Source organism: Lactuca virosa, chromosome 3 (assembly GCF_052849685.1).
Source record: "Lactuca virosa cultivar CGN04683 chromosome 3, Lactuca_virosa_CGN04683_v6, whole genome shotgun sequence".
Lineage (NCBI taxonomy): Eukaryota > Viridiplantae > Streptophyta > Magnoliopsida > Asterales > Asteraceae > Lactuca > Lactuca virosa.
Window position 1 is genome coordinate 418,077,014 of NC_136428.1, and position 22,174 is coordinate 418,099,187.

Sequence of the window (22,174 nt, forward strand, 5' to 3'; positions counted from 1 at the left end):
AAAAACATTTCTTTTATTTTAGAACTTTGCGGAAAAACTTATCCTTACAATGCAAATGCATGTGAAAAACTATGTTGTTATGTATTCCTAAGCAATCTATCACAACTCTTTAAGTAACAGCTCAAAATTCTTCCTTTAAGCTTCCTCTTCACTTTGATTCTTAAAACATCAAAATGTGATCTAGTCACACCATGTAATAAGAATCTCTAAATAGGAACTTAATAGAGTTAGATAGTGGACTTTACCTGAAGTAGAGTCAAAACTTTTGACTTTACCATCCTTACAGACTATCAGGTAAATTTTGCCAGCTTCGCAACCAATGCCCCTTCCTTTGGCAATAGAAGGTTTGGGAAGTCGATCTTCTAATCAAACTTGCTTTTACCAGTGCTCAAAATCATTGCTGACTCAGCAGCACCAAGCAAATAGGTAAGATCATTAAGGGTCAAGTCATGGTCTGTCACATAGTAGTCCCAAAGGAACTCACTATGTGACTTAGAAAGTGATTGAACATCCAACTTTCTCAAGACTTTGACACCCAACTCTCCCGGCTTGTCAATACGTAACTTCATCTCCAAGATATGATCACACATAGACCTTGCTTGCCAATAGGGCTTGAGTGACCTTGAACTTGTGGGTTAGGGTGAATAATTGGAGGAGGTGGAGGAAACAGATTTGGGAAGATCATAGTTGTCTGAACCAGACATCTAAAATGGGAGATATTCAAGTTAGTTGATTTAAGTCCTTAATATAACACCCAATATGAAATATTAAGGCTAGGACCCAACACAATATTTTACAACTTGGAAGAGGGATGCCGTAATCCAAGCTATAAAATATTTGAAGGTAGGCGAATGACGATTCACCAATTTCCACCATGAAAAACGAAATAATTTATTAGGTTTTATTTGGTTTTGAAACTCCTAGATCTTTTGAGATTCATTGAACTTTTCAATGGCATGTTACAATCTCGATTGTGCCCTCTCAAATTTTGTGACTGGGATGCCGAGGATCACAAAACAAGGTGTGAATAACCATGCAAATTCACTTGGTACCCTTAATATTATCACCTAATCGATGTGCCGGTTAACCACACACGCTCCACCGATCTATGATAAACATTAAGTTACCCTTCGCCACTCTTACTAGTCCATGTTAGTGTGCCGGTTAACCACACACGCTCCACTAACGACTTGGTAAGGTACAAAGTGTAAATTTCATGGGTTAGCACCAAATTCACATTTTCCTAAGTAACTAAGATTGGGAATTAATAAGTGTTTAGTTACTTAGTATTTATCATTAATACTTTTAATGAAGGGAGAATTATAGTCCTGTCAAACTCGTTCGGCTAACGACCCTCCACCAGTCAAGGAAGCGGTGGATGAGAGTGGATACCCATTAAACTGCCATTTTATAGGCAGTAACCTTATACCCCCCTTATAGACCGGCTTCGTGAATGAGGCCTACTAACGGTAAGACTGACTTTTACTCTTATACATATATATAAATATTAGACCTATAATATTATAATAGTATAAGGGTTGAATTTTAAACTATTAAAATTCTAAGGGTTTAACTTGGAACTAAAGTATTCATGGGGGGAAACTTTACAAATTCCAAAACTTGAAGGCAAGTTTTGAACAATTCAAACACTTTTCAATTCCATAACATATGAATTTAAAGTAGTTTTAATAAAAACTCTTCAAGTTCCATAACTTGAGGACAAGTTATGGAAGACTTTAAAAAACATTTAAGGAAAAAAAAACTCTTCATTTTCATAACCTATGAGTTTAAAGTAGTTTAATGGATAAACTCTTCAAGTTCCATAACTTGAGGACAAGTTATGGAAGACTTTAAAATCATTCAAGAAAATAAGACTCTTCATTTTTCCTAACTTATGGAAATCTTATGAGTTTTAAAGAATCATAAATGTGACTTTTCATATAACTTGAGGACAAGTTACATAAACACATTTTATGAGCAACTTTAAGATTAATATGGATTGAAAACACATTATCACATAACTTTTCTATTAATCTAGACTAACTCATAAGAACAAGACAATTCAAATCAAACTTTTTCATGAAATTAGCCTAACCATTAAACTAATACAAAAAATGAATCTATTGACAATTATCTTTGAAATTGGTTTAGCATGAACATTACCACATCAAAAACAGGTCTACAAGACAAAAACAGCTTAGGGTAATGTTTCTAGTCCAATTCCAGCCTTAAAAGTCGAAAATATGCTGTCAGGGGGTCCTACTTGTCGAGTGCATGAACCAACTCGACGAGTTGGATGAATTTCTTCATGGACTCGGCGAGTTCATCAGTGGAGTGGGCGGGTCCAGTGCCCAGACAGCCAAAATTTTCGATTTTTTAGCCATTTCAGCAAGTATAACATGAAAACAAGCCTTGGCTCTGATATCACTGTTGGGTTTTGGTATAATACAACATCCTATGGTGCACATACAACCCTAAATACCTTGGATCTATGTTTTCACTAATTATACATGAAAATGGTTTCCAAGGTATTGAACCTATAGCTAGCATGCAATTGTCATACAAACTACATAAAATACTAGATATTGTAACATACCTTTTTGTGTGGCTGGACATCTTGATGTATTTGGCCTTAAGAACTTAGCCCCAATAGTGTGGAAGCCTCAAATGAAGTCACAACACATCAAGGACAAAGGTAGGACTTGAGAGAGAATCTCCATGCACTCTAAAACCTTCATGAACTCCAAGAACATGGACATACACTAGAGGGTGGCGGTTTTAGGTCATAACATATGTATTTATATGTGTTGAATTCTAAGAGTCATGGGTATAACCCAAACCCATATCCATGGATCTTATGATCCATGATTCATGTGGCCCAACTCTTTATGTATCCATACATAAACTTGGTCCAACATGGATCATAAGCCCAACACATATAAATATAACTAATTACCATAATTAGTCCCCATAGTTTTAATTAGTCTCTTTTGATCACTAAATTAATTCCAAATTAATTCTTGATCAATACTATTTAAAACATATGACTTCATATTAATATATTAGAACTTATAATATATTAATAAATCATATATAACCTCTTCTCTCAAAAGTCCATCCTAACAAATTGTCCTGATGATATGCAACCCAAATGGACCATGCTACTTTCGGGTCGAATACATACCAATAATAGTTATGGGCTTAGACACCTAATCCAACAACACATTCATCCTATATTCACTCTCGAGAGAGTGGCTAACCATTCCTCAACTGGCTTGCTACACCCATATTGATTCATGAAACTTCCACCAAACCTGCAGCCACTCGTGCATGCTAATGATACATAATGGTGGATCCCATAGAAAGTCGAATCCTTGATTATACCCTAAGCCCACAATAAAACAAGGAACATGAAATAAGGCTAAACCAAACATTCTCAAGCTATAGAGTGTTAGTTATGTACAATGATGATGCACACACTAAGCAACTACATTAATGATATCAATTTCATCTAACATATAAGAAGTTCTCCTAGGCTATCAAGCATCATACATCAAACAATTCTATCATGCAATTCTTGAGGATCCATAACATGCAATTCTATCATAAACATCATAAACATCATAAACAAATAAGAGTTTGGGTAACTTGGGGTATACTTTCTTGCTTCGGCTGATCATACACATCTCATCCTTCCTTTGTTACTCTTGAAAAAAAAAATTGAAAACCATTTTGAAAACTCTTACATATCCATAGTTTGAGTCTGGAGTTACACAAATACTCATCCAATTATCTCAAACAAGGGATTTGATCCAACTTGTAACATCCTAAGATCACAATAAAAATTTTCACTTTTAAATTAAAGAGTAATCATTGTTTTCAGTCAAACCCAACCACGAAAAACCCAAGATCAAGAACAATTGTTCCAAAATCAATGTATCATAACATCTCCAAAACATATCACCAAAAGATGTGTATGATCACGCCTTTGCTGTCCCCCGATCATCTAAAGTACCCAAAACATACAATTTAAACTATAAGCCAAAGCTTAGTGAGTTCCCCCAAAGTACCACACACAACCAATAAAGATAACAACGTGCATATATGAGCCTTCAGCCTGAGTGGACCGCCTCGCAGGCCTACAACCTATCTGGACCACTCTTCGGTATTTCGGCCTAACTGGACCGCCTTGAGGGACTTCAGTCTATCCATACCGCCCCAGGTATCTTGGCCTTTAGCACAAAGCAGGACTGCCTTAACCCAACAAACCACAACATGTTGACATACACAATGATAATCAATAATCATCAACACATATAATTATACAGATCTACCAATCTCACGCATACCCAGTGAACACATGTAGTCAAACAGGTCTACCAATATAACACATACTTAGCATAACATCAGTCCAGTATACCAGGATACATAATCCAGTGGCTAGCATTGGTGACTTTGACCCACAAGTACAGTGAGGAAAACTCACCTCACAGTCTGAAAGGTAACAGAAATGAATGTTGCTCTGAAAGCCAACAGTACAAGTCACATATACAATAAACAGTGACTTAATCTCAATATACTACTCTCAATACCGAAAATACCCCTAAGTCAAATTTGGTCAAAGTCAATGGTCAACGGTCAAAAGTCAAATTTAACTCCAGTTGGTCGTCATGTCGTGGCCATCCCTGGCCACGGCGTGGTAGCCAAAGGACAAAATAGTAATTTCTACCCCATTCACCATGCTGTGGCGACCTAAGGCCACGTTGTGGACACTGGGTTCTGAACAACTTAATTGGTTAAGTCATTTTCTTCAAGTCTAAGAGCTCCACAGCCTAGATTTGGTCCATTCTATTGTCTAAATGGATAAAGTTTCAAACTTTATCCCTTAAGACCCCTCAATAAGTCAAGATCCCACACCCTAACTCCTAAGGATAACTTAATGCATCAAGACTCTCATTCAGCACCCAATCCTTAGATTTGCACCTCCAAAGATTTCCAAAATGACTTCATACTCCTAATAAACCCTAAAAATCGTAGCTTTATGGACATGCATGTCCAATGCATGTCCTTTCCATTTTAGGTCCAAATGAGGGTTTTTGGTGAAATCCCCCATGCATGATGCTAAAACTCAATATTACTCTAGATCCAAAGCATATAAGGCCCAAAATGGCTTGGAGATTCATAAAGTTGCAAACTTTATGAGACCCTACCACTCAAATCCATCAAGACATGAAGAAAAATGGAAAAAATCAAGAGATCTAGTAACATGGCAAGAAAAGTTTGGATCTTGGACACTCACCAAGGTCCAGGAGATGTGCTAGCTGAAGAAAATGATGCTTACCAAGTAACTACTACACCAAGGGTTTCCTTCTCCTAAAACAATAACCAAAAAGCACCAAGAATGAGCTCACAACTTCAATGGAGGCTAGGGTTAGGGTTTATGAGTTTGAGATGGCGATGTAGGTTGAATGATAACGAAACCCTAGCCTTAATGTTCTTTATATAGGACCTAAATCCCAAAATTAGGAGTTTTCACTAAAACACCTGCCACACCATGACACCTAAGGCCACACTGTGGCAAATCATTTAAACTCCACGGTCCAGAACTTTCCACCGCATCGTGGTGATGCTCCAACATGTCGTGGCCACCCAAATTAGAGTTAATACATAAAACAGTTGATTCATACATGGAACGGATGTTACAGTTTTGAACTCTTTTCTCTTCCTTGTTGTACCTAGGCACAAACTTCTGCTATAGTAATTGTTGTTATTGGAATATCATTGCATAGAGACGATATCACCTTTGTTAATGACATCAAGCATGTCATAGTCCATGATCTCGAGAACATCCATTGCCTTTAATTTCCATGCAGCGAAGTTGTGTTCATCGGAAGGAGGGATCTTGCTAACAACAGACGACTTTGGATTATGAGAGGAAGACAAGATAACTTGAATATATCTTAAACCTGCTCTGATCCCAATTAAAGGTTTGTATCGATCTAATACACTGAAGTATGAATAATGAAAAACAAAGAACAAGATGATCACAAAGACACTTTCACTAAGAAAGAGGATTCTCATAAAGAGAACATGTCACAAAGACGGTACAAAGCTCTATTAGGGTTTGACCCTAATAGTATACTATATACTATTATAGAAAAGGAGATCCCATAATTTTAGGGATGTACACTTCTATATGTAAGGGTCTGATCCTAATCACTAAGATTACATATCAGACATTTGTTCTATATATACAAATAATATATTCCTGATATACAAACGATTACTAAGATCATTGAGCTCATGTTGCCGCTGATGCCAATGATGGCGCTAGTGCAGCTGCTGGTGGACAGTGTGTAGTATTTGACTCATCATATCATAAGGTGTGACCTTACAATTTAACACATGGAATACGTTGTGCACACCACTGAGTTCTTAGGGTAACTTGAGCCGATAAGCTACTGGACCAATTCGTTTGAGGATATCAAATGGTCCTATGTATCTTGGATTTAGCTTTCCCCGCTTTTCGAATTTTATGACTCCCTTCCAAAAGGATACCTTTAGCATAACCCTGTCTCCAACTTGGAATTCAAAGGGTTTGCGTCTGACATCGGGGTAGCTATTTTGAAGACTACAAGCGGTCTTTAAATGCTCTCGTATTTGCACGATCTTCTCAGTGGTCTCATGGATAATTTTTGGGCCTGTTAGCAAGGTATCTCCTAGGAATTCTTTTGCTACTTGCGTATCTCCCATTTCTACCAAGTATTATGGTGATCGACACTTACGACCATATACAGCTTCAAATGGCATAGCCTTAATGGTGGTGTGATTCATATTATTGTATGAGAACTCGATCAAGGCTAAATGAGTATCCCATGCATTTCCAAAATCTATCACACATTCCCTGAGCATATCCTCCAACGTCTGTATTGTCCTTTCACTTCGACCGCCGGTGTGAGGATGATAAGGTGTGCTCATATCTAGACGGGTACCAAGATATTTCTATAGACTTTTCCAGAATCGTGATGTGAATCTACTATCTCTATCTAAGATAATGGATAACGTAACCCCATGTAATTTGACTATCTCTCGAAGATATGTTCTGGTCATCTTCTCCATCTTATCCATCTTATTCTCCTTGATTGGTTGGAAGTGGGCGGACTTGGTCAATCTATTAACCACTACCCATATACTATTGTAACCACTAGATGTTCTTAGTAGTTTTGTTACAAAGTCGATTGAAATTTGTTCCCACTTCCATTATGAGATTTTTGGTTGTTGTAACAACCCTGATGGCTTTGGTGTTCCGCCTTGACTTTCGAACAAGTCAAGCACTTGCCTACATATGTAGCAATATCTGCTTTCATATTTGGCCATCAATAAAGATTCTTCAAATCTAAGTACATCTTGTTAGCTCCAGGGTTAATGTAATATCTTATCTTATGAGCTTCATTCATGAGTAGTTCCCTAGTATCACGAAATTTTGGAACCGAAATTCGATTCATGAGATATATCGCTCCATTTTCCGTAACTTCAAGTAGCTTTTCCATTCCTCACAGATCTTCCATACTTATGTTTTCTCCTGTGAGATCATTAATATGAGCATCTAAAATCTGTGTGGTCAGATTGGACTGGATAGTCATGGTGAGTACTCTAACTCTTCGGGGTTTGACTCGCTCCTTTCGACTTAAATCATCAACTACTACATTGGCTTTGCCTGGGTGATAACGAATCTCACATTCATAGTCATTAAACAACTCTACCCATCTTCATTGTCTCATGTTGAACTCCTTTTGATCAAAGATGTGCTGAAGACTCTTGTGATCCGTGTAGATTGGCATTTTGTTCCATAAAGGTAATGACACCATATATTTAGGGAAAAAACTACAGCTCCCAACTCCAATGCATTACTTGATTTTATTATGATTCGTTTCAAACAATGTTTGAATTAGGAAATTGGTTTAACCATCATTGCTACTATCATCGGATTTGATTTGTACGAAGGCTGGTATTCTTTTTATTGTCGCGATTGTTCCAAAAAAGTTGCTAAAAATCATGATGATAGTGTTGCTGAACCTTTTAACTGTGATGGTTGCGGGGAAGATTCTGATGTATATGGCAAGTAAGTACATTCTTTACTCTTGAACTATGTTTGCCTTAATTTTTTTTCATATTTTACCCACTAATTCTAGTTATTATAAGTGTTATGTTATAATTGTTAGGATCAGGTTCGTATTTTCATGTTCAAGATGAAAGTGGGTCTTCTTCCTTTGTATTGTTTGAGCGCCATGTAAAAGATCTAATTCACCGTGGTAAACAATGGTTTATGGAAAAAAAATTCAAAGGTTTGCTAATATATCTCCATTGTTTAAAAGATTGACAAATTTTAAATACTTTTCTTTAAATGTTCCAATTCTATATGTGTTTTAAAATTAGGATCAAGGACTTCAAAATCTCCCTGATGAGTTCAAAATCCTTCTCAATAGAAAGTTTGTCTTCAAAGTTCAGATCTCCCTCTTCAATCTTGAAAACAACTATCTCGCTTACACTGTGTATAAGTTGACTGATGATGAAAGTGTACTTGCTAAGGTTTTCAAACGTTCACCTGCGTATGAACAACAAATTGTTGATGATGATAGTACTTCTGTTAACATGACAAATAAGGTGAAATTTTTCTGCATAAACTTAAAATTTTAAAACTCTCAATGAGATCACATTTTTTTACTAATCCTTTTAAACATTTGTACAGGAAAAGTCTGATTCGGTCCATGGTGATAATCTTGAGGTTGTTGATCTTGAATCTTTAACACCATCACCCAATGCGGGCAAACGCCCTATCGATATTGTCGCAACCACCGACTCTTTAGAGTTGTCTTCTTCTAAAGCTGGTGCTGGTCCAACTGCTCTGAAGATCCCTAAAATGGAAATTTTTGAGTGATTTGAAGCAACATGTCAACGATTTACCGTTCATTTTAAAGATTTTTACATACCTTTTCTCTTTTAATAATTGTGTGTCGCAATTTTTTATTGTTGGTTTATGGATATGTTGGTCAAGTCTTTTGGTTGTGTTTGGAATAATCGTGTTGTTGTTATTGGGTCTTTAGACGATGTTATTCATCTTACTTAAGACAATTTCAAAGGTTTGTTAAATAATTAATATGATTGATATGATTGTTTCGTGTTATTAAGTATTTTGTATCTTCTACTTTCATTTGTGAATTTATTTTATAGCATTTATTTTGTGTACACTTTAATTTTAAATGATGCACTAACATATGCCGAATTCCTACAAATTGACTTTAAATATATTATTCAATATACACCTTTAATTTATTATCAGTTAATCACATTTATTGAGTATTTGTAAGTCTACAACTTTTCTTCTCCATAACTGGTATTTTTAACGTTAATATATTTATCACATACTAAATTTTATTTTATTTAAATAAATATAAATATGTTGCATATGGTAACATAATAAAACCTTATAAAATCTATTCCAAAACTATTTTTGTAAATTGCATTAATTGTCTCCATAATTGTTCCTATAAATTAAATTATACATAATTTCAACCCTTATATATTTATCACATACTAAATTTAATTTTAAATATCAAGTTTCACATTAATATATTTATCACATACTAAATTTTATTTTATTTAAATAAATATAAATATGTTGCATATGGTAACAGAATAAAACCTTACAAATCTATTCCAAAATTATTTTTGTAAATTGCATTAATTGTCCATAATTGTTGCATAAATCAAATCATACATAATTTGAACCCTTATATTGAGTAATTTCCTTATATACAGGTATGGAAATCAACAATATCATTATATATATATATATATATATATATATATATATATATATATATATATATATATATATATATATATAACCAATAGGAGACTACACCAAACGTATAGAAATGAGTGATTTCTACAAGTAAATATATTGAAAAACTAACGTACAACAAACATGTTCTTAATTTCTGCAAACGGAGAAATAATATGGTTTTTGGAGTTATTCTTCAACAAAAAAAACCATGGGGAACCGTAGAGCGTCAGTTTGTTCCGTCATGTGGTGAGAAAAGTTTTGGCATTACTTGTATACCAAATTCGTGTACAATTTTAGCATCTTTCTTGTGCAGACTGATTGTTGGTGAATGTGATAATGAAGATGAATATCCATAAAAAAATTTATTTGTTTGTAAAGCAACGACTTTAGATTGCAAATCGTTACTGTTTCCAATCTTTAAATACACTGCATTAAAGTTTGCTATGGTGGTTATGAGTTGGAAGTCGTTGCATTTCAAGATCATTTGATTATCATACGCACTGTCATCGTAAGACTTTATCTCTATTATATTTTAGGTATATTATTTTATTACTTATATGTTATTTTCTTTGTAGTGATTTGTTTAAGGATCAGGTGGACTATGATTACTCCCACCTAAAATTGTTTGTCTCTAATACATGGGAATGGAGGGAGCTTCGTAATATCTGGTTACCATCTTCTGTTTATCCTGTTTCGGATAAGGCAATTATAAGTGGATGTGTGGTTTACTTCTTATTGTCTAACTATGACATTTTGCGATTTGATGTATATTCGGAAGAATATTTAGTGATATATGCACCTTCTATTACTAATGATATCAACTCTTATACATCGAGCCTTATCAAGTTTGATGGAAAATTGGGATATTTTTCTATAAGTGGAGATCGTTCGTGGGCTATTTGGGTTTTAATTCATAATCGGTGGGTTACATTAGATGTTACTAATTACAATGCCGGTGAAAATAAATGGTGAGATTATCGAAACAATCTCCTTTATTTCTTTAAAGGAAATACGATTCAGCATGTCATTCTGGCATATCATTTGCATGAAGTATTTTCATTTTGTTCAAATTTTGAGATAGTTACTATGGCAAGTAGAAATATGTGATTGTATTTATTTCAAATTGCATTTAAAAACCGTTGTTTTATTGCATGAAGATATTTTAATATATAATATTAGTTTATGATTGAATCTTTTGTTTCTTTTATTTATAGTTTTAATCTTTAAGTCATGTTTTATTTTGTTTTGTGATATTAATTTTTTTTAATATATGTATTCAAGAATTTAATAAATTCAATTTAAGAGTTCTGTAGACATTTGTATGTTTTTTATATGCATTTTCCACATTTAACGCAGGTCATAATCTAGTTATATTTGAGAGGTTTTTATTTGGACATGTTTTGTAGCAATAAAGTGGGCAATGGTGAATTCAAAATATTTTGGAAAAATATTCGGTTTGTTCGATTGATATATAAAGATAGATTTCCTTGAGTTTTTGTTTTGGAAACTAACAAGAATTGCTTCATAAAGGTGCAAAAACGTTATAAATGACAATTTAACATGTTTCGTTAAGATTGAGGTTTCTTGTAAAGGTTCCATAAAAGCACACTTTTTCAAATTTTGATTTACAAATACTTTTAATTTCGTTTTTGTGCCATAACACAAAAATCGCCTCTTTTGTACTAAAAATGCTCAAGTTATGTTTGAAAAAACCAAATAACCAGACTATAGAAATTCAAATTGGGTATACAATTGTTTAAAACCGAACTTAACCAAACAAAACCACAACTCATAAATCAAATTCAACAATAATTCTAAGGGTTTAATGCAAGAAATAGCAACATCATTGCTTTATCTATCGTAGCATTCTACTTTCATTTGCTTCTATTACAACATTATATTTTGAAAAACCTTACCATATTATAACAATGTCATCTAAATACAAAGCAACTTCCACCTTTATAATTGGACATATTATTCAAGATAATGCAAGAAAAAACAACATACTTTCATTGCTTTATTTATCATAGCATCCAAATACGTTGTAACAGAAAAAAAATGGAAGTAGGATGCTATAAATTCACAAATAAATAAAAGTATATTGCTATTTCTTTCATTTACCACAATATTGTAACCGAATTCATACCTAAAACCAAGGAAATATCAAGTACCCTAGATTTATATCAACGATATAACTCTATATTTGAATCTTTTAAAAAATATATAAAAAGAACTACTTATCGTCACTAGACTCAGACTCGATTTGACTTTTGTACCCTGAGCCAATGTCAAAAAATTCACGGGACATGAGAAAACATCCTCCTTCTTTCGGGCTGTAGTCTTTACCCCTCCATATAACTATTTGCTCTTTCTCAAATGTCACAAGGATGCACGGAACCAAATCCTATATATAACACAAAACAAGTTGTACCGCTTCATCAGACTGACTGACACGCGCATCAGACTAACTGACTGACATGCATCTAAGACTGATGTCAATAGGACAAAAATTGAGCTTTTTGTCCCACCTTAACAAATATTTTTTTTTTAAAAAAAGGCGGGAAAAACTTACCCTCAACTTGCATCCGATCTTAGTGTAATCTTTCTTTTCAAGACCCTTACAATCGATTCTTACCATCTCCTCCACGAGAAAGGCGTCTCTAATCATAGGAACAAGACCACCATAATATCCGTTTTTGGCTGCATTAACAACAATAAAAACAAGAAGGGGTTAAAAGTAAGAAATAGCAATGTACTTTCAATGATTTGTTTATTATAGCATCCTACTTTCGTTTCTTCCTATTACAGCATTCTACTTTAAAAAAAATTCCCAGTTATAGCAATGTCATCCAAATACAAAGCAACTTTTACACTTTCACTGATATAATAACAAAAAAAATTAAAGTATAATGCTATAATCGGAGTGATTTTCCAAATTAAGAAAGAAAAAAAATGAAATTACAATGTTGTAATTGTAATAGAAAGAAATGAAAGTAGGATGCTATAATACACAAATATACAAAAGTACATTGCTATTTCTTGCATTTATTCCTAAAAACAATTATCAATAACAGTGATAATAACAATTATTACGTAGCTCTGATAATTGAAGCTTAAGAAATTACCGAGTTTTGTGAGGGCAGGAACAGCTAAACCTTTCTTCCTCATTTCTTTTGTTTCCTCAATACTTAGACCTTCAATGGTAGTTTTTATAAGCTTTGGATAAATCGGCTCTTGGGGCTTCCATAACATTAATGGAATTATTGGCCTCTTTTTAGGGTTATAATTTCTTCCTCTGTATAATACAAGCGAACCACCATGTCTATGTATGATCTTACCAAATGCTTTATCCTTGATAAATATATGGGAAATTGTAAATGAGGGCAAATTTGTAATAAGTAATGAGTTAATGGAGTAAGCTGATTAAGTCATGTCCCCATTAAATCTATTAAGTCAAAAATAAAGAGTATCTTACCTCTAACTGTGAGCAAACATTTTTCATATCAACAGTTGGTACACCCATACACTTGATCCTAACTGCTTCAGCATGTTTCCAGTTATTATGAATGTCATTCAGCATGTTGTGTGTTAATCCATCTCTTCCTACAAATCCACAGAAGATATAAACATATGTTATCTACTTATCACCAAGAAGAAAATTAGAAAGAGAAAAAAATGAGAGTAATTTGACACAGGACACTTGAATGAATCATAATATCTCAATTTACTCTCACATGTTCATGTTCATCAATTTGCCATAATAATGGAAGAGAATGTCAAAAGAGTTGCCCAAATTGATGGTTTTATTGAACATGATAACATATTAACATAATCATATAAACCATCTTCAATCGCTTGAATGAATCATAAGAATCTCAATTTACTCTAATATGTTCATCAATTTGCAATAATAATGGAAGAATATGCGAAAGGAATTACCCAAATTGATTTGCCTTTTGGTTTTATGCTTCCCACATCTCTCCACTAACGCAATACGCTCAGCGTTCGTCAACTCTTCACCTTGAATCCTCTCTCTAATCTTCTTCCTCTTCTCTTCCAGTTTCTCCGTCTCCTCCTTCCCCGCCATAGGATCGATAGCAGGAGCGCATACACCCGTCCACTCACGATCAACCCTCTCCGGTCCAAACGGCGAGTATTTTGGCTCACGGAGACCGATAGGTCTCACTGCAGGATTGCTCTCGGTGTAACTGAACCGGAAATCGAACGGGAGGTCGGACTTTATAGGTTTATCGCCGGACCTGTCTAGAGAAGACGGAGGACGATAGGGAGGCTTCTTTTTCTTCTTGTTGTTGCTGTTGTTGTTATCGGCATGTTGTATTTGGTTGTTAGGGTTTTTATCAAGTGATGGAGGCGGAGTAAAGGAATATTTAGTGTAAAGGTTTGAAAAACTAGGAGAGGTAGGAGGAATGGAGGTGGTGGAGAAGAGGCGGCGAGAGGAGCTACGACGGAGGAGGAATATGAACATTTCTAGTTCACACTCAGGCTCCACCGTTATGACAGGTCGCCGGAGGGCGTAGGAGGGACGGAGATCGTCACCGGAGGATAGAGCCAACGGTGGTGTTTGGAATTTGGATTGTACAGTATTTTTTTATATTTTAAATTTAAAATTAAATTTAAAATGAAGTTTCTAAATTCTTTTAAAAATGCCCTTCAATTTTATATGGTTTTTCATTTAAGAACTTTTAAGTTTTGTCCCACTTGTATAAGTCGTGTTAACTTTTAAAGTTTTGTGAACTCTTGCATTCAAATACAAGTGTTGAGATCTTTGTTTACAAGACACTTATCCTCTTCTAGATAATGATCTTTCATGAAATCCATAAGTGGAAACTATTAATGTATGATGCTATTATATAAAAAATATAATAAATTTTTATTTTTTTATGTATTATAACATCTTATTTACATTCTTTTATTTGAAAACTATGACCATTGACCAAAGGATGTGTAATCTATTTTTTTTCTTATTAGAACCATATTTTATAAATATCTACCTAATTATAACTATAAAAGTTGTATTTTTGATGATAATATTATAATCGGTATATTTTACAAACTAGTAATAAGAAAAATGAAAATAAGTTGCTATAATATATATAAAAAAAATTCATTTGAATATATATTGCATAGATTTTTATAATGTACTAGGAAAAAAGATATGATACTTTAGTAACTTTTTCTTATAAAATCACTATATTTTGAAAAAACTGCAAAATAGAACAATAAAAATTGTTTTGTGATCGGAAGACATTATTATAACGGCTACATTTTATAGAAAAACTTGTTACATCAAAGTTAATTCTAACATGGACAATTCCTTTGGAATGCTTAATTTCTAAATCATCACCACTAAATGACTGATATAATAACGTTTAGATTTTTATAACGTTGTAATAGGGAAAAAAAAAAGCAATACTAGAGTTCAGATATAATATTTCTTTCAGCATTACAGAAGAACAGGAAAATCTTGATTGTCAAATTAAATCGGGACCCACAATCACATTTTTGTTTTTAAGCAAATTTTTAAATAGCCTAGATAAATAGGACATTTCTTTTCTAACACAACAAAAGAACAAGAAATCTTAGATATCTTTCTTTAAGGTTTCCCAATTGAAACCCCTACTCAACTCATTTATTAACTCGCTATTTATGATGCTTATGAAACTTATGTTTTCATGATATGCTATTGTTCTAAAATTTTATAACTCGTTAACATGAACATTCTTTCTCTTTATTGTTTTCTAGTTTTTCTCTTCACAAGAGGTCACTTGCTACAAGTTAATGGAGAAACAAAGGTGATTTCCTTTAAAATTTTAAACATATATATATACATTTTTGCTAATATTTTACACATTATATTGTAATCGATAAATATTACCCACAGGATTTTTACATTGTGTTCTTGAGTGATCAATTAACTAACAAGGAATCCAAGGCAAGAACACACATCAACATCCTTTCGGAATTAAAAGGAAGGTAATAATCGGTAAATTCGTAAATCCAGTTTCACGAGTCAAAAACATTTTCTTTGTAAAATTGAAGTTTCAGAGGTTTTATACTCACAACATTTAAGTCTTGTTTATTACATAGAACATAACAACTTTATAATGCTAATGTCAATAGAACAAACAGTTATACTTTTTTTGTCCCATCAAAATAAGAAAATGAGACAAAGACTTGTTTTTTAATCTATTGGATGTTAAAAAGACATAAAACCTTTATTATCATACATGTTTTGACATATAGTGAGCTCGAAGCAAAGGAATCCCATGTCTATAGCTATACGAAAAGCTTTAACGCGTTTGCAGCAAAGCTCTCGGGTTCTGAAGCCAAAGAGTTGTCGGGTAACTTCCTAACCCTACCCATCCCCACCCCACCATGTATTTGTCAATGTTGTTTGTAAAGTTTTTTTTTGTTTTGTTTTTTAAGGTATGGAAGGCGTACAATCTGTTATTGTTAATCAATATCGCAAACTACATACAACAAGATCATGGGATTTTTTAGGGTTTCCTAAAACGGCAAGAAGGAAGAAGACTGAGAGCAATATTATTGTCGGTGTTATGGATACAGGTTTATATAATTTGGTTTATACAATTTTTTAAAAATTTGTGTTACTAGTTTAAGCTTGTTTTTTATAAAATAAAAATAAAAAAAAGTTTTGGTTTTTAAATTATAGGAATAACCCCACAATCGGACAGCTTTAACGATGAAGGATTTGGCCCTCCACCAGCAAAATGGAAAGGATCTTGTCATCATTTTGCTAATTTTTCGGGATGCAATAAGTACGTTACTTAAATTCATATGTTGGGATGTTAACATAGCCCCTTTTTCACACAATAAACAGATTTAAAATGATAAAAAAATATATGTTAAATATATGTTTTTCGAAATGTACCACTCAAAAACTATTAAACACACTAAATAGCAAGATGCTCATGGTTGTTGTGGTACAGTTCTTCGAAGTGCATAACTAATTTTGATATGAGCAATTTAAAGGAAATAGTAACGTAATTTACTCTTTTTACAAATATAGGCAATGCACTTTATTTTTTACCGATAATGGCAATGTATTTACATTTCTTTATATATAATAACAAAGGTATTTGCAGTTTTTAACCATAACAGTGATTTGAACCCATAATAGCAACGTGTTTATATTTATTTACATATAGTAGCAATTTGCTTACAATTCCTTAACCATAATAGCAACAAACTTACATTACTTTACCAAACGATGACAATATTAGCAAACAAAGTATATGGCTGATATTGGTAGTGATGTAACAACATTGCGCCGTTATGGTTAAAAAAATTACAAGTACATTGTTATTACAAGAAAAAAAAAATATGTTGGTAGAAAAACATGATTATTGTTGATATGGGCATTAAATGAAGTACTTGGCTTACATTGCAATTTTCCCTTTTTAATATATTAAAGATTATGTTATTAAAGTGTGGTATGAATTCAAGCACCAAAAATTTATGTTATTTTCCCTTTTAATAGAAAGCTTATAGGCGCAAAGTATTTCAAGCTAGATGGGAATCCTGACCCGAATGACATACTTTCACCCGTGGACACTGACGGCCATGGGACCCACACATCATCAACTGCAGTCGGGGGCATGGTCCAGGATGCGGAACTATTTGGTTTAGCCAAAGGCACAGCTCGTGGAGCAGTGCCATCGGCTCGAGTCGCGATGTATAAGGTTTGTTGGGCTAGCTCGGGTTGCTCAGATATGGATTTGTTAGCGGGGTTTGATGCCGCCATTCATGATGGAGTTGATATTATATCAATTTCGATTGGTGGTTTAACAGGTATTGTAACTCCCCAAGCCTAAGGTAGTGTTTTAGTATGAAAAAAAAAGGGTTTTGTTTTTACTGATGAAATAGAATTAGACCATTCATGAAAGAATTTGATTCGTTCCATTTTCTTATTTTTCAATCTGAAGGCAAAGTTTGTTTTAAATGAAAAATGGTAAACATAACTTACTATAACTTACTTTTATTTATAGAAGTTTGAGTTAGATTACATTTTTTGTCCACGTTATAGCTGATTTTCGCAAATTTTGTTCCCCGAAAGATTTCGTTTGTAATTTACTCCAAAAGATATACCGCCACAAAATAAATTATCAAGAAATCTATAATTTTAATTAAATCATAGTTTCATTTCATAATAATAACTAGAAAATAATTTATTTTATTATACTTTTATTTGTATTTTAACAAGCGTTAGTACCGTATGGGCTAGACCGTCGACATCTACCTCCACGTTACTCTATTTTAATAGAATTCTGGAGGTTTCTTTTGTTGCAGTTTAACAAGCTTTTATTATTTTAATTCTTCTAATTTTGTAAATAACAAACCCAATAATCATAGTCAACTAATATAATAGAACATTTTTAAACAGACACCTTGTAAAATAAATCATGCGTAACCAAACATAATTATCACCCGTTCAATTGGTTTTCTCTATTACCTTGTCATTCCATCCTATCTAGATCAAATTAAAAGCACGGTGGATGATGTTATTGGTAGCACACAACTCAAGTAAATTAAAGAAATGGTCTTCATAGTTTGGTGAAATTAAAAGGTTCAGCCTAATTTTAATTTGTCTTACATAAGCCATGATCATGGTTTTATTATAGGTGCATACACCAATGACACAATATCTGTGGCATCATTCCACGCCATGAATCATGGGATTCTCACAATTGCATCGGCCGGAAACGACGGACCAAGTTTAGGCAGTGTGGCGAACCACGCACCATGGCTTTTGACCGTGGCCGCTAGCGGCATTGACCGAAGGTTTCAAAGCAAAGTTGTATTAGGCAATGGGAAGACTTTAACCGTAAGTTCTTGAAAAAAACACTAGAATTTCAAGATTTTAAGATTCCACTAGGGCTCTTAATGAAATTCATTGTGTTTATAGGGAATTGGGATAAATGGTTTTGAGCCGAAACAACAGTTTTACCCGATAACAAGTGGGAATGATGTGGCAATTGATATCGAAAGTAAGGAAAGTGCGGGGTATTGTCTTGAAGATACATTGGACGCAAGTAAAGTGAAGGGGAAGCTTGTGCAATGTAAGCTTGGGACTTGGGGTTCGGATTCGGTTATTAAAGGATTAGGAGGAATTGGGGCGATTATTGAAAGTGAAGTGTTTTTAGATACGGCTCAAATTTTTATGGCACCAGCGACCATGGTGAATTCCGTGGTTGGTGAAAATATAAGGAATTATATACATTCGACAAGGTAAAAACACATATCATTAAGTAAAGCCACATTTGTTACACAAAACCAAATATATTGTATTGTGTTTAGCATGTATCGGACATAGACTGAGAGTTTGGAACCGATGTAAAAAAAAATCACAATTTTCTATCCCACCCAAAATGGTGGGACAGGTCTGGACTCATGTGAATGAGACAAAACTTTACAACTTTTTTGTCTCATGCATCCATAAAGGTGTGATGGTCTAGAACCAATGTCAATGAGACATATTGTAATTTTATGTCTCAACCAAAAAGATGTCTAATTTTTGTCCTATCCAAAAAGGTAGGATTTTAGGACTGATTTCAATGGCACAAAAATTGTATTTTTGTCCCAACCAAAAAGGTAAGACAGAGACTCGTACTCAATATTTCATATGTACAAAAGACAGAAATGCTCTTCTCATCCGCATTATTAAAAATAAACCTAGATTAAATCATGTAAACTAACAATTCAGGTTTTCTAAAATGTAGATCACCATCTGCAGTAATACACAAGTCTGAAGAAGTAAACATTTCAGCTCCTTTCATTGCTACATTTTCATCAAGGGGTCCAAATCCAGGAACAAAACATATACTAAAGGTACAAAAAAACTATAAACATCATTCTCATATACATTTATAATTAACTAAAATATTTCACAACTCACAAGTCTTTTATAATTTTATAAAAACAGCCAGATATCGCGGCGCCAGGTGTCGACATCTTAGCATCATACACCCCTCTACAAACACTAACAGGACTAAAAGGAGACACACAATTCTCAAAATTTACCATAATGTCTGGAACATCTATGGCTTGTCCACATGTTTCAGGGACAGCTGCCTATGTTAAATCGTTTCATCCAAATTGGTCCCCTGCTGCTATAAAATCAGCTATTATGACTTCTGGTAAATTCTCACTAAAACTGTAAATAACTAGACTTATATATATAATATTACAAATAAAGAGCTTAAAAAACAAGAGTTAAATCACAATGAGCTTACCTTTTTTTCAATGGTTTACATGATAAAAGCAAGACCAATGAGCTCAAAAGTCAACCAAGAAGCTGAGTTCGCATATGGTGTCGGTCAACTAAACCCTAGAAGAGCCATAAACCCAGGGTTAATCTATGACATGGACAACATGTCATACGTACAATTTCTATGCCATGAGGGATACGATGGATCATCAATCGCATCTTTAATTAATTCCAAATCAAAAATCAATTGTGCTTCATTGATTCCACCTCTTATTAGTGAAGATGCCATCAACTACCCTTCCATGCAACTTACTTTAAAGAACAAGAAAGGGGTCACTACAGGGGTATTTCGGAGAATTGTGACTAATGTAGGGCATGCTATGTCTATTTACAATGCCACTATTAGAGTGCCTAAAGGAGTGAACATAACTGTGGAACCAATGACTCTGTTTTTCTCACATATCTTACAAAGGAGAAGCTTTAAAGTTACAGTGAATGCATACCCTAATGTTAAAAAGCTATTGGTTTCAGGGTCATTGATTTGGAGAAGTTGTTGTCATGTTGTGAGGAGTCCAATTGTTGTTTATGATCCACAAGATTAGTGATTTGTGATGCATTCAGAGTAAATAAAGTTTCGATGTTGATTTCTTGATGTTTTATGTCTAATTGATGTTGTAGATTCTTCTAGGCATTTTATCGAACACCTTATGTTCATAAGCAAGGCATGTTGTGTATAACTAATGATCAAATGCATAATAGTTATATTATACCATCAAGAACTTGAAACAAGTGCCATTAACGAAATATAACCCCAAATGGGTTATAAATGCAAAACAACTATTTGTCATGTTCAATCATATGCAGGCATGTAGTTGGGGAAATGTTCAACATAACGGGTACAAAAAAAATACCAATAACACGTAATGATATTGAAAATCTTCCAAAGAAAAACAAACTCAAACCTGGTTCATGTAGTTTAAATTAGGTTTTATAAGCTAATAAGCTTTTCTTCTTGGACATGGAGAGCCTGCGATTAAGAGGCATACACGATGTTTGTCATTGAGCCAACATTTTCAATGTTGACACCAATTGTACAATTTTCCTCTCTCGATCAAGTTTATTGAAGTCTTTGACTTTTTTCTATATAAGGTTTAATGCATACAGTTGGAAAAAATGGGAATTTCCATTTTCCAAAAATGGGCTTTTTTTAACACGAATTCGAAACTTTGTATTATTAAAATGGATAAAATGTTATATATATATATAGGGTTAGGTTCATGTGAGACAGCCTAATTTTGTGAGACCGTGAGGCCACTTTTTTCTAGTGAAATATTCTAATATTCTAGTATTCATAAAAAATTAAATATGTGTAATATTCTAATATTTTAAAACAATAATGTAACACTCATAAAAATCATGTCAAATTTAAACTTTCTAAAACATTTCAAAACCAATTGATTATTACAAAACTTGTTTTCAAAATAGTTCAGTGTCAGAGTATCCCATAATCAAATCATAAAACCATAGGAGGTGTACGGTCACGCTTTCTCCTTCCCGCGATCGTCAGAAGTACCTGAAACAAAATCAATAACTGTAAGTCCGAAGCTTAGTGAGTTCCCCCAAAATACCAACGCCATACAGATATAACCATATCATATAAACAAACACAACATGCATAATGAGCCATCAGTTTGACTGGACCGCCTCACAGGTCATCAGTCTATCTGGACCGCTCTCCGAGCCATCGGCACTTCTGCACCGCCTCGCAGGGCCTTCAGCCTATCTGGCCCCCTCGTCGGGCCTTCGGCCTGACTAGTGCGCCCTAACCGGGTCTGCAGTCTATCAGGTCTGCCCTGGGTATCTTGGCCTACAGCACAAAGCAGGACCTGCCTCAACCCAATCCCCAACCCAACAAACATGTGCACATAAATATCATACGCTAGCATGCAAGTACAGATAGTCATACAGATCTAACAGATCACTAACATGGCAACCATCCTATAACCAGGATACCGATCTAACCGATCAATAACATAACAACCATCCTATAACCAGGATACCGATCTAACCGATCTCTA

The 22,174-nt window shown here is 33.9% G+C and overlaps 2 protein-coding genes across 2 annotated transcripts; one reads left to right on the forward strand and one right to left on the reverse strand.

The window, feature by feature from the left end:
- Positions 1 to 11,897: 11,897 nt before the first annotated feature.
- On the reverse strand, positions 11,898 to 14,458 carry LOC145167806 (RNA-binding CRS1 / YhbY (CRM) domain-containing protein). Its single transcript, XM_079087052.1, has 5 exons — positions 13,787 to 14,458; positions 13,323 to 13,450; positions 12,973 to 13,198; positions 12,420 to 12,547; positions 11,898 to 12,251 (listed from the first exon to the last, which is right to left on the reverse strand). Exons 1-5 carry the CDS (start codon positions 14,331 to 14,333, stop codon positions 12,081 to 12,083), a joined length of 1,200 nt encoding a protein of 399 aa, XP_078943178.1. The 5' UTR covers positions 14,334 to 14,458; the 3' UTR covers positions 11,898 to 12,080.
- Positions 14,459 to 15,559: 1,101 nt separating this feature from the next.
- Positions 15,560 to 20,828, forward strand: XSP1 (xylem serine peptidase 1). The gene is made up of 11 exons (XM_079087051.1): positions 15,560 to 15,660; positions 15,750 to 15,841; positions 16,112 to 16,209; positions 16,295 to 16,435; positions 16,542 to 16,647; positions 17,370 to 17,680; positions 18,511 to 18,713; positions 18,795 to 19,117; positions 19,609 to 19,717; positions 19,812 to 20,025; positions 20,151 to 20,828. The coding sequence occupies exons 1-11, from the start codon at positions 15,580 to 15,582 to the stop codon at positions 20,696 to 20,698; spliced, it is 2,226 nt and encodes a 741-aa protein (XP_078943177.1). The 5' UTR covers positions 15,560 to 15,579; the 3' UTR covers positions 20,699 to 20,828.
- Positions 20,829 to 22,174: the final 1,346 nt, after the last annotated feature.

Excerpts from the sequence above, each read along its gene's own strand:
- LOC145167806 (XM_079087052.1), bottom strand. The coding sequence starts at position 14,333 with ATGTTCATATTCCTCCTCCGTCGTAGCTCCTCTCGCCGCCTCTTCTCC. Across the intron at positions 13,451-13,786 it reads CAAAAGGCAAATCAATTTGG|GAAGAGATGGATTAACACAC; the intron begins GTAATTCCTTTC and ends GTGGATTTGTAG. Across the intron at positions 13,199-13,322 it reads ATGTTTGCTCACAGTTAGAG|GATAAAGCATTTGGTAAGAT; the intron begins GTAAGATACTCT and ends ATATTTATCAAG.
- XSP1 (XM_079087051.1), top strand. The coding sequence starts at position 15,580 with ATGAACATTCTTTCTCTTTATTGTTTTCTAGTTTTTCTCTTCACAAGA. Across the intron at positions 16,648-17,369 it reads AATTTTTCGGGATGCAATAA|AAAGCTTATAGGCGCAAAGT; the intron begins GTACGTTACTTA and ends CCCTTTTAATAG. Across the intron at positions 17,681-18,510 it reads TTCGATTGGTGGTTTAACAG|GTGCATACACCAATGACACA; the intron begins GTATTGTAACTC and ends GTTTTATTATAG.